Below are 12,906 nucleotides of genomic sequence, written 5' to 3' on the forward strand. Positions count from 1 at the left end.
ATTTGCTTGCAACCGTTCTTCTCTCACACTCAGGATTATGCATGGGTGGGGTGACTCAACTCTACCTTCAGAGGAATGCTAATTGACAGGCACCGAGGAGGAGGCAGCAGATCAGTTTGAGCCTTTGGATAACCATCTGGAGAGTGTTAGGATGCTGTGAAACAAGTCTTGAGTTTGGGGGGAGGAGAGGAGGTGCCAAGAGACCCAAGAAAGGAAATGATTTTAAATTTGGAACTGGTTGCAAAAGTTAGCAAAAGTAACTTTAATTTTCAGATTTTCTTGTTGCTTTGGTTGGGGCACATGCCCAGGGGCTCCTCCTTGGTTATTCTTCCCTAGCTTCCCCTTCTGAAGACTTTAAAACAAAGGTCTGGGGCTGAGCCCTAGACATTCTTGGCCAAAGAAAATCTTGCCCTCAGGCTCTTTGTGAGTTCATCTGGGCTTCAATCTGCTGTCCACACTCTCATTCCTCACAAGCAAGGCTGCCCTGGGCCACTACCTCAACATGTCCACAGGTAAGGCTAGACGCAGAGGAAAAGCAAGAACACCATAAAGGTCGCTACTCAACGTTTCTGTTCCCCCACTCAAAGCTCTTAGCTCTGCCTTTGTTGGGGGGCTCCCACTAAGGCTGGGTTGGGAAATTCCTGGAAATTTGGGGCAGAGCCTGGGGATGGAAGATTTGGGGGCGGGATGTGATGCCATAGGCCATTTATTAATGGTAATTAGCAGCACATTCCAGGCTGAATTGCCCCGCATATTTTTTTGAATTTTACATGCTGAACCGTCATTCCGGAAGTGACGGCTTCAGGAACCATGCAAAACAACAGCTGCGCATTAGCTATACGTATGCTAATGACTATGCAAACAGGAACAAAGAAGCAGACGAGTGGTGGGGATGGAATTTCTCCTTTTGCGTCGGGAACGTGAATAGGCATTTTTAAAATCGCATTTAAAAAAAGAGCTTTGAGCGAGCATCAGAACTGACCATGAATAAATGGCCATAGAGTCCACCCTCCAAACAAAATCTCTCTAGGGGAACTGATCTCTCTAGTCTGGAGATCAGTTGTAATTTTGGGAGAACTGCAGGCCCCACCTGTAAGTAGGCAATCCTAGCCCCAACTTGACAAACGTTAGGAAGTGCCACAAAGCAGTGCAGTTTAGGAGCACCTGAGGAAGGTGAACTGCTGGGCTCGTACAGTTCTAGAGAGAGTCAAGCAAAAGCAAATTCCCATTCCACTCTGCCTCAATACACTGAAGCAGCTTCCCAGTCACACCTTTATTTCTTTTTTTGCTAAGTACAACTAGGGCATGCCAGATGTGGCTGCTGATGCACAAGAGATACAATATTGGAACAGCTCCTCTTTCTGAGACCCAAGGCGCGTGCCCCTCTGTCCACACCGGCCTGTTCTTTCTCCTCGCTTGCAAGCTGGCCCTTTGAAAAGTAAAACATCTTGCGGCCCTTTCCTTTCTCCAGACCTCTCTTCCTATGAAGTTCTTAGGTCGTCCTGGCAGTCTAGGCAGGGACTCCTTCCCCTTCCATCAATAATGACCCGAACATTTTCCACCTCATCTAAGGAAGGAAAAGACTCCATTCCAGAAGGATGATTCCCTGTGAAGCATCAGGAAACATCAGAGGCTTCTACAGATGAAGCCTCCAAGCCAGCCAACATGATAGGAACCCCGATGTACTCTTTGCTGAGCAGCTCTATTTTCCTGGGGCCATTTAAGAAGTCCCCGTTGTTGCAGGAATGTGGGATATGTCCATTTGCTTCCCCATCCAATGCGTTTCCATTCTGGTGCCATTCCAAGGCCACGTTTTTCCCCAAATCATTTTCGTGGATGCTGTCTGAGTCCCCACTGGTGTAGAAGTTCCGAGCATACGTACTAATCCGTATGCTGGAATGCTCAGTATCTCCATCATGAATGGAAGTCCTCCGGCTGGCGGTGGCAGGCTTGAACTGATCCTTCTTGCCCATAATGTGCTGCCCAATGATTTTACGGAAGGTATGCCGGAACTCCCTGATCCTGTACGCGTAGATCAGCGGGTTCACCACGGAGTTAGCGTGGGACAAGATAATGGCTAAGTACATCACCCAGACTGGAGGGCGCAGAAGCGGGCAGAAGTAGATGAAACAGTTGATGATGTGCAAGGGAAGCCAGCAGATGGCAAACAACCCAACAATGATAGCTAAAGACTTGGCCGCATGGACCTCCTTCTGCAAGATGGACCGGGACCGTTCTCCGTGAACCATCTTGTTCCCTATCTGTTTGAGCTGCCGCCGGGCTGCCATGAAGATTTTCAGGTAGATTCCAAACATGACAAGGAGGGGAACGAGCACACAGCCAAAGAAATTGTAGTAAACCATGTACTCCATGGTGACGACGGACTCAAACAAGCAAGCTACCATGTCATTGCTGCAGTTATCGATGAATGAGCTGTTCTGCCCTTTGCTTTCTGAGGAGCATTTGTGCCAGCCCAGCATGGGCGTCAGGCCAATTACGAAGGATAAGACCCAGCAGAGGGCTACGATGCCTTTCGCTCGCGAGCCAGTCACCAAAGCGTTGTACCTGGAAGGAGAACAAAGGACGGTCAGCGCATAAAATCTGGCCTGGTTCCAGTTCTGAGGCAAGACAATCTTTATGGAATGCAAAATAGAGTTAAACCCACCACTCACTACCCCCTCCTGCACCTTTGAAATACACCATGGATCTTCTGTCAACAGGAAACTAGTCAAGATGCCCCTCAGAAGCTCTATCAATCCATCTGCCCATTTCCATTAAAAACTTGCATCTGTTTTTTGCCGATTTACCTGTCCCAGCCCCCCTTCCCCAAGAACTGTAGTTTGATAAGTGATTTCTAACACAGTTCTCACCACTCTAATTAAACTATAGTTCTTGGGGAAGGGGGGGCTGGGACACGTAAATTGGCAAAAAGCAGATGCAAGTTTTTAATGGAAATGGGCAGATGGATTGATAGAGCTTCTGAGGGGCATCTTGACCCATACAACTACAATTTAGTAGAACTACAATTTCCAGGAAACCCCAATGAGGGGGAAATCGCTTTTAAACTAGATTAAACATATAGCATAGATATGCCCTACATTTCTCTGAAGAGGATTTTCCAGAAAACAAGTTCTTATTATCAGGGAGATGACAATGTTTAATTCATATTAAGAAAAAACATCTCTGGCATTTCATTCCTAATGCCAGAATGATGCATAAGAGTCTCATGATATACAGGGCATTCCTGAGAGGAATGCCTGTGCAGGGCTTAGGAGGCAACCCAGCGGCATTGCCTCCTAAGGAGGTTTCGGCACTTCCAAAACCTCTACCCAGTGCCAAAAACCCATGCGAGGGTTGCACAGGAGCTGGCGTATCTCGTCAAAAACAAAAAGGGGCGTTCTCAAGCCGAAATGGCTCGGGAGGCCGACTAATGTCGGCCTTCCCGCCCCAGCCGGCACAAGAACACCCTGAGAACGCCTCCCGGCTTGCCGCTGTGGCCTGTGCTGGCGGCAGGAGGCCGGCGGGAGGCTGCAGCAGCGGCTGGGCCCAGTGCTGCTGCGGCGGTGGCCGGCGGCCAGGCTCAGCACCGGCGCTGGGGCCACTCACGACGGCGGGCGCCTTCCGGGTGCTGGCACTGTGGGCCCCTACATCGGTGGAGGCCTTAGTTGGCCTCCAAAGGCCTTTGGGTCGAGCCGCCAGCGCGGCTCAGGAATGAGCTGATAATAATGCTAGGAAATGTTGAAGAGGTCTTTGTGGTTTCCTTGATTTTTATAATTCGCAATCCACTTTGATCGCCACTGAATAAAGCAGGCTACAATGAAATATATAAAGAAATAAGTTAATTGTTGAATGTACTGAAGGAGCAAAGACACTTGAAAAGGGTCCAATGGTGAGGGAAAATGCAAGTCTGTGTTAGATTATATAGAAAGCATATGTCAATGAAGCAAAAAGTCTCATGTGAGCTAGTAACTTTGTTTCTGGAATGCATCTCTGATGGTACAATGCAGAATTCGCATATTCCTATAGTTACTATGTCAGGGAAATGAATAATTTTAGCAATCTGTCAAATTATAGGTCCGGAAGGAGGAAGATCTAAGGCCAAATCTATACAAGAACCTTTTACTATTGCTGTTCCGACTTTATTGCGCTAACAGCTGGAAGCAGAACTGAAACGGTGGCTCTATACAGCCCTTTATTTGTTAATCGAATACCCATTAGATCTTGTAATGTTCTGTCCCTGCAGCAAACAGACAACCTGTCATTAATCCAGGAAAGGGGGCTGGCATGCCAAGAGGCGAACGTGTATGTGGAAGGGTGTATGTGTTTCTGATAAGGGACAGCAGGGGAGGGGGGGGGCAGCTGAAGTTCTTGCAAGTTCTCAGGCTGGAGAGCTTACAGCTTGCTGACTGCAAGTTAGAACATGTGGAGCTGAATCACCTAAGGTTGCCATTCCAACTCCATAAGGTTGCCAGCTCCAGGTTATTAAATTCTTGGAAATTTGGAGTTGGAACCTGGGGAAGGTAAAGTTTGGGGACGGTGGGGACCTCCATGGGGTATAAGGCCACCCTCCAAAACAGACATTTTCTCTAGTGGAACTGAAATATGTAATCTTAAAATCAGTGGTAACACCTGGAGATTTACAATCCTACCACTCTGTGGCAGGGGTAGAATGGGAAAGTTGGTTGGAGAAAGGAAGCACCCTTGCTCAAGCAAATCCCGGAGAGAGCAGAGCAGCCTCTCCCTCTTCCAGCTATTCCAAAATATGCATGCAGGCACCCACCTGCGGGAGATCAGAGAGGTGCTAAGTGTTGCTGAGGGTGGTACTTTGAATGGAAATTGCACAAGCGGGTACACATTTAGGCTAAAGGGAAAACACATATTGATGGGGGGATAACTTTGTAATACATGAATTAATCACCTCAAACGTTTCTTTTTATTTCTTGTGCACCTGTTGATTTATTCTCTGTTATTCATATGTCCTTAAAGCTGATCTGGGAACCAAACTTCCTGCTACAGCTGCTGGTTTACCCATCCCTTAGGCCCTCAATGGCCAGCTGATGTTTCCTCCATGGAAGCTAGTTAGGAGATGGTCTCCTGCTAGCTAGAGCTCTCTCACAAATGTTTTTGAAAGAGATGGCTGAAGGTTGAGCACTTTGGGGCACACTTTTCTGTCTGGGGAGCTGATGGGGGGGATTGGCTGCCTTGAAAGACTGCCCCATTCCCTCCATTTTTGTATTTGTAATTAAAGCAATTATTTCAAAGAGACCATACATCTCCAGTGCTTTCTCGTGCAAAGGAAATAATAACCTGGAAGTGCTGCTCACTGCCACAGAAGTGTAATAATATTGTTTATATGTGAGACACACACACACGCATATCCCGATCCTGAGTTGGTTGTGGGAGGCTTGGACCGTCACCAGACCACTTTATGATGAGATTTCTTATCTAATTTAGCCTTTCGGAAACACTTGCTGGCCACATGAACAGGAGGAGATTAGCAGCCTCCCCGCCCTGACATTCCATTCCACTCCTAGCAGGCTGAATCTACATCTTTTTGAAGGGGGGGGGGCAAAAGTACAACATTTGGGGAGGGGCCATGGCTCAGTGGTAGAGCGCCTGCTTGGCATGCAGAAGGTCCCAGGTTCAATCCCCGGCATCTCCAGTTAAAGGGACTAGGCAAGGAGGTGATGTGAAAGACCTCTGCCTGGGACCCTGGAGAGCTGCTGTCAGTCTGAGTAGACAATACTGACTTTGATGGACCAAGGGTCTGCTTCAGTATAAGGCAGCTTCATGTGTTCAATGTGACACCCCCCATATATTATATACATATTTTTTATTTATATATGTATGTATATAATCAACAACTCTTTTAAATGATAGAATAAATTACGGTATGTTGACCTCTATGAACTGTTAATGAATAATTACACGTTTACATTATTTTATCTATCTATCTATAATGTTTGAATATTCCCTCAACCCTCTGCACACACTAAGGAGAAGGTTTTTCAGCCTAGTCTTGTCCCGGATATTTTTGTAAAAAAATAGCACACATAATTTTGACTTGGGGAGCACCAAACACTCCTCACGATCCCTCGCAACCTGATAAAGTACAGTCCAAGAAAAGCTTTATCTGGTAATTATGCTGCTAGAAGCTAAAATGACTCAACTGAAGCTACTGTACTTTAGTCACTGGAAAAGACTCACTGGAAAAGACAATAAAGCTAGGAAACGTTGAAGACAGTAGGAAAAGAGGAAAACCCACAATTAGATTGATTGACTCAATAAAGGAAGCCACTGCCCTCAGTTTGCATGATCTGAGCAAGGCTGTTAATGAGAGCATGTTTTGGAGGTCATTCATTCATAAGTTAGAAGGGACTTCATGGCACATAATTCATGTGAACAGGCCCTCTGTTCTTGTTGCCCCCTTCCCAAGGACTAAAATCAGGCTCTTTGGGGAAGGTCAAGCCTATCAGATGAGGGAACAGGTCTACTCATGGCCTTTGGCAAAACCAAGCATAACACAGCTCCCAGTTTTAAAGCAGCGCGGGGGGGGAGGGGGAGCAAGAGAAGAGCCTGTCCTCTTTCCCTCCACCCCATTCAACTCCATGGCTTGCAGCACCTGAGCAGAGCACAAGGCAGGGGGGCAGGAAAGAGGGGTCCATCAGGCACTCAAATAATGGGTTTAAATTGCAGGTGGAAAGGTACCTGCTGGATATTGGAATTTATTTATTTTTTACACTAAGAGTTGTTCGACAGTGGAATCAGCTACCTAGGGAGGTGGTGAGGTGGGCAACCAGCACTCAAACCCTTCTCCCTCTGTGAGTGTTTAAAATGCACCCTAAGCACCCCCAGAAGTCTCGCATGCCCAGAGCCTACCATGGCCACTGTCAACGTGTAGTCCTTGAAAGGGGTGGGTGGGAAGACAAGGAACTGATAGGTCCCGCAGGTGGGAAACTGGAGGGTGCCTCGGCTGGGGGGAGATTAGCGAGGCCAATGAAGGTTACCTGGGGGTCTGTCTCCCACTGCATAGAACTTGACATCTTTGAACATCTCCTCAGGAACCTTTCGCTCCCCTCCTCTTTGCTTACCATAATCTTGCCCGACTAACAGCTGCAGCTTCTGCCTTACCAAGGGCTGCAACTCCCCTCTGAGCCCGGGGTCTCCCTCTCCCCCCACCCCACCTCCTAGCAGCAGCCTAATCAGGGGAACAGGGCATGCATGCTGAGAACGATTCAGCTCTTCAGGGCAATTCAGCCTCCCCCACCTCCTGCCGCCGCCCCCTCTCTGCCTGCTACCCAGGGCACCTGCTCCACCTCACCCCACCCCCAGATCCATCTCTGAGCAGAGCCGTACATGTGCATGTGATCTGTCCAAGGTAGAGTCAGGCTCCCAGGCTCCCTGCCTTCTCCATTCTAAATTCCTTTCACAAACACTTAATAAAACAAAAAAAAATCACTCTCTGTTCTTCCCCCACACACACACATACACAGCTGGCTTCTTTCTCCCAGGGGAAGTTTAAGCCCCTGCAGGAGAGGGAAGCTGCTGTAATCCACAGTATCATTCATAGAGGGCTTTTAAAGGTTGCAAATACTATACATGTGTGCATATTTTCTGTCTGCTCAAATTTTAGCCATTCAGTTTCTCCTCTGCTTGATCAATTTCGTAGAGGCTGCTACTTTAAGCCTCTGAAATTTAAGGAAGGGGCACTCCTTTTGTCTTGCACACACCCTTTAGGTTGTGTTAATTTATGAATGATTACTGAAAGTGACCCATTAAGAAAATGCAGCCTCTCGCTACACTCCTCCCCAGGGAAAGGATTTTCCAGCATTTCTATCCTCAACCTCTGCTTTGGTTGAGGGCACTGGAAGCCCCGCTTGAGCGTTTAAATTATATGTTGACAAGACACAGTGATCAAGGGGGAGAAGGGGGAGGAGAAAGAAATTGCCGGAAGACACGTACAGACTTTAATAAAAGGCTAAGAACTGGCTTAGTCTTTGCCCAGCTGTTGTCCCACGGCTGGAGAGAGAGCTCCCCAGCATACTCCCCCCCCTCCCTGCCCCCAGGCATCCTGCTGCTCTCTAGGGAGTCGCATGCAAGCAGGCTGAGAGGATTGGGGGGGGGAACCATCAAAGCCAGGCCCTTCTGCGGACATGCACAGGGGCAGGTCTTCATTGACCTTCTCAGCAAACAGAATCTTCCAGCATCACTCAGCGGCTTAAAAAAACAACCAGACAAAAATAGACCGGGAGTCACTCAACACAACACAAGTAGCAGTAAAAAGCTTTGGGTTTTTGGAGCAGGCCGTACTGTAGATGTTTTCCCAAAGTAACTTGATTCTCCTTCTGACAGTGGTGGGGTGGGGAATAATGTATGCAGAGCACTGATGCTTCCTGGCCCCTGAGAACTAAGCTAGGCATCATGACGATGACAACAATGGAAAAGCCATGAATGGATCTCCCATTTTTTAAAAAAAGTTACATTGCAGTCATTCAAGGCATTGATTCAGAGCAAGCCATGAGGGAGAGTTTTTTCAAAGTCCCCCCTCCCTAGCACAAGTGTCATTTTCAAAATCTAAATCCCCTTCCTGGGGCTATTATTTAGTACCCTAAGGGTATCTACATACCTTCCTCATGAGGCAAACAACACCCCAAAGGGATGATTCAGACCACAGAAATGGCAGGAGAAGATATGAAGCTGCCTTAAACCGAGTCAGGTCTATCAAAGTCAGTATTATCTACTCAGTCTGGCAGCGGCTCTCCTGGGTCTCAGGCAGGGGTCTTTCACATCACCTACTACCTGGTCCTTTGAACTGGAGATGCCAGGGATTGAACCTGGGACCTTCTGCATGCCAAGCAGGTACTCTACCATTGTGCCACAGCCTCTCCCCTAACTAAAAAATCAACCCATCCCACCCTCCACACTAGGGTTGAAGGCTCTGGGTTGGGGAATACCTGGATATTTTGGGAGGTGGAGCCTGGGGAGGGCGGGGTTTGAGGAAGGGAGGGACCTCAGCAGGGTATAATGCCATAGATTCCACCCTGCAAAGCAGCCGTTTTCTCCAGAGGAACTGATCTTGGTCGTCCGGAGATCAATTGTAACAGCAATAGCTTGTCTCAGTATAAGGCACCTTCACAGTGGTCTAAGCTAAGATTTTATTTGGTATCGGGTTTTTAAGCCATGTGGCAAAAATTGCAAAATACGTGCAGCTCTGGCCTGCAAGAGGTCAGATCTGTTTCCACATTAAATGCAGAAAGGTGCTTCAAGAACTACTCAAATAAGCAGGAGTCTTGTGACACTTTAAAGACTAACAACACTTTATTCCAGAGTAAAGCTCTGTGGACTAGAAAGCACTTCTTCAAGTGCTATGAGTAGGTTGAGTAGGGGTCTCTGGGGTGTGTGGAGGGAGGGAATTGTGAATTTCCTGCATTGTGCAGGGGGTTGGACTAGATGACCCTGGTGGTCCCTTCCAACTCTATGATTCCATGAGAAGGAGATTGTAAGCTGGTTTGATTCTCCTTAAAAGGTACAGAAAGTCAGCATATAAAAACCAGCTCTTCTTCTACCTGCATTTCATAGCCCCTTGACCTGCTGTTTGCTTGTTTTTCTTTCTACGTTGCCTATGTCTGCATAGTGAGGACACGTAAGGCCCAACTACTGTTGTTTACTGGTCTGCTCCAGGTTCTATCAAGCAGACATGCGCTGAAAGTTCCCTGGTGAAAATTAGATTCTCAGGTACATGGGAGCCTGATACAGATGGGGACCACTGCATGATGGGAGAGGGGACTTATTCTTTTCCCCTTACCTTTTTTCCTGACCAAAAACATCTCCAGGGAGCCAGTATTTGCTTCATAGAGGAAACATGCACACTGTACTGATGGGCTTTGTGTACATTTCCTGGGACTGTCAGGCTGGCAAAACAGCACAGGGATGGAACCTCGCCACATGTGCCACAGTCACAATTCATACTAGGCACCCACACATCTAAAAATCTAAGTTTCATCAAGGAACTCCCAGAACATGTCTGCATAGGTCCCTGGGTGGGCCTGTAAATAAATACAACATGCAGTTAGGCCCTATATCTAGGGGTTAGTCCACAACAGCACACGTTGGAATAAAACTGCGTTAGGGCACTTTCACACATGCTGAATAATGCACTTTCAATCCTCTTTCAATACACTTTAATGATTGTTTGCAAGTGGATTTTGCCATTTCACACAGTAAAATCCAGCTGTAAAGTGCATTAAAAGTGGATTGAAAGTGCATTAGTCTTTCAGGTGCCCAAGAAGACTCCTGTTCATTTTGGTGCAATAGACTAACATGGCTATCTCTCTGCAATCATAACAACTTAGTCCCTGTGTTTTCTATAGCTCAGTGCTGTCTTCTCGTACTAGCTGCAGATTGAGAGAAGTGCAGTCCAGTTCTGCCGTGCCTTCAAGACCATTTTTAAAAAAAAATTCATTTAATGAATTTCTATGCTGCCTTTCCACTTAAAGAATGGCCAAGGTGCACAGAATAAAACAAAAAAAACACAGTTTAAATTAAAAACAAGTTGTCAGTTATATATATTTATATTTATTTATTTATAGATAAATAAAATCTTCAGGAGCAATCACATTTCCTCAACTGGTGGGAAGACCTTGGGGATGATATCAACTTTTATGGGTCGGCGCCCACTTTGGCAGATGCAAGGCACACAGAGCAATCCTATGCAGTTACTCCAGGCTAATTCCACAGAAACTGTTGCTTAGATTGGAGTAACTCTGCATAGGGTAGTCACCTAAGTGTGTAGGTTAAAAACAAGAAAAGTTCTTGCTTTTCGAAGTGAGACCCAAAGGCCAAGGGAGAACAGCTGGTGGTTCAGAGTACAAACAAATACAAGATCCGGTTGAAGTGGCTTTGAACATTGAAAAACTCGTTGACACCTTGGAACTGGGATTTAATAGGTTTTGGGAGTGGCTTGCTCACTAAAAGAAAGTCACTGTCCTTCTTTACAGTTGCTCCAAACAAGGCTGCTATATACTGAATCTGAATCGATTCAGATCAGTACTGTCTACTTTGTTCAGCTGCAGCTCTCCCAGCCCTGCTACCCATCTCCTTCAACTGGAGATGCCAGGGGTTCAGTCTGGGACCTCCCACATGCAAACCAGATGGCTCTAGCACTGAGTGGATAGACAGGCGGGCAGCCAGATATGCACCCAACATTCTACAGATCTAACCAGATGTGACGTTTCCCACACGTACATTTACAGTTATTCCTAAAGTGCCCTCCTGGTTAGGCCACGAATGTGTATGTGTCATCCCTCAGGAGTCACGAGGGCGAAGTGCTGCTGTTGCCGAGCCCCCCCCCACCACTCGTACCACCATCCTCCCGTCATCTTTTCCCCTCTCCACCACACGTATGTGATAAGGGGAGAGCTTCCTACCCTCCTTCCTTCCCCTCTCGTAGCTATTCCAGGTCCTTCTTTGCCACCGGCAGGAGGTTTTTGGGGCGGAGCCTGAGGACGGTGGGGTTTGGGGAGGGGAGGACTTCAATACCATAGAGTCCACTTGCCAAAGCGGCCATTTTCTCCAGGTAATCTGATCTCCCTCGTGACTCCTGAGGGATGACACGTACACATTCATGGCCTAACCAGGAGGGCACTTTAGGAATAGCTGTAAATGTACTTGTGGGAAATGTCACGTCTGGTTAGGTCTGTAGAATGCTGGGTGCATATCTGGCTGCCCATCTATCCACCATCGGCTGGAGATCTCCAGCTACTACCTCGAGTTTGGCAACTCTACCCTCTCAGCCCTGCCCAATGAAGCCTGGTGTGGCTGCGGGATCTGGGCTGCTCACAGGAGGGATGGAAGACAATGAGGAGAGGTGGTAGAGAACGGCAGCAGGGGGTCTAACCAGGCAAACATCACTTGAGTTTTGCTAGGCCCTACAGCTCTTTATCCCGCAAGCTTACTCTCACGTTATCATCATAACTGCGCCAATGTTGGCTCCAACCATATTCCATTTGGTATCTGAAGCTTATCCTTTGGCAACACACAAAGCGCCTGCCTTTTGTGGGCTTACCTGAGAGGTATCCGGATAGCAATCATCCGATCAATGGCGATTGCCAAGAGGCTGAAGATGGAACTCTGTGTCAGAACCAGGACGAAGCAGGCGATGAAGAGGCAGCCGTAGAAGGAAGCGCAGAAGCCAGTGCTGATGGTGATGGCAAAGGGGATGGCCAGCAAACCCACCGCTATGTCAGCCACCGCCAGGGACACCACAAAGTAGTTGGTCACGTTCTGAAGGTTACTGTTCAGATAGACGGCCCAGCAGACCAGGATGTTGCCCAAGATGGCCAGCACTGCAATGACCAGTTCCAAGATAATGTAGAGCACGTCATAGGGGAAATCTTTATTCCCATGGACTAGCATGGTGAAGTTGGTGCATTGAGCCCAGTGTCCATATCTGCAGTGCGGTGGGTGTTAGGTACACACTTCAAGCCATTCAAGGTCCAAAAGGGTTCTCTGCTCTCCTCCTGATTTTGGCAGGTTCAGATCCTTATTACAGACAAACCATAAGGTATGGCAACATTTCAGAGTACATACGTGCTTCAGAAGGGAGTCCAGGTGCCAGACGACATGGGTCTTCAAGCAAGCAAACAGAACATACGTACTGTCCGTGGGCAGTTTAATGCCAATGCGAAAATTAGATTACCGTTGAAGTTTGACAGCTCCTTTCTGTTGCTTCCTGTCTTTGTTGCAAAACCTCCCAGGACAGCTCACTCTTCTGCTTTTATATTCTAGTAGATGACTGGAAGGCTGGGGATTTTCAACTCTTACAGAGATCCCTATTTCTCCAGCTGCTTGTTCCTTTTAAAAGAGAGAGAGACGGGGAAGGGGCCACAGGAAGAACATGTTTAGGTA

The 12,906-nt window shown here is 47.5% G+C and overlaps 1 protein-coding gene across 1 annotated transcript; it reads right to left on the reverse strand.

The window, feature by feature from the left end:
- Positions 1-1,511: 1,511 nt before the first annotated feature.
- ADORA2A (adenosine A2a receptor) lies at positions 1,512-12,527 on the reverse strand. The gene is made up of 2 exons (XM_056859590.1): positions 12,065-12,527; positions 1,512-2,565 (listed from the first exon to the last, which is right to left on the reverse strand). Exons 1-2 carry the CDS (start codon positions 12,412-12,414, stop codon positions 1,617-1,619), a joined length of 1,299 nt encoding a protein of 432 aa, XP_056715568.1. The 5' UTR covers positions 12,415-12,527; the 3' UTR covers positions 1,512-1,616.
- Between the last annotated feature and the right edge of the window lie 379 nt (positions 12,528-12,906).

This window comes from Euleptes europaea, chromosome 13, assembly GCF_029931775.1.
Source record: "Euleptes europaea isolate rEulEur1 chromosome 13, rEulEur1.hap1, whole genome shotgun sequence".
NCBI lineage: Eukaryota > Metazoa > Chordata > Lepidosauria > Squamata > Sphaerodactylidae > Euleptes > Euleptes europaea.

What these genes read in the sequence shown, in the direction of transcription:
- ADORA2A (XM_056859590.1), bottom strand. Translation starts at nt 12,414, where the DNA reads ATGCTAGTCCATGGGAATAAAGATTTCCCCTATGACGTGCTCTACATT. An exon ending in GCTATCCGGATACCTCTCAG is followed by an intron (nt 2,566 to 12,064) that starts GTAAGCCCACAA and finishes TTCTCCTTCCAG; the next exon opens with GTACAACGCTTTGGTGACTG.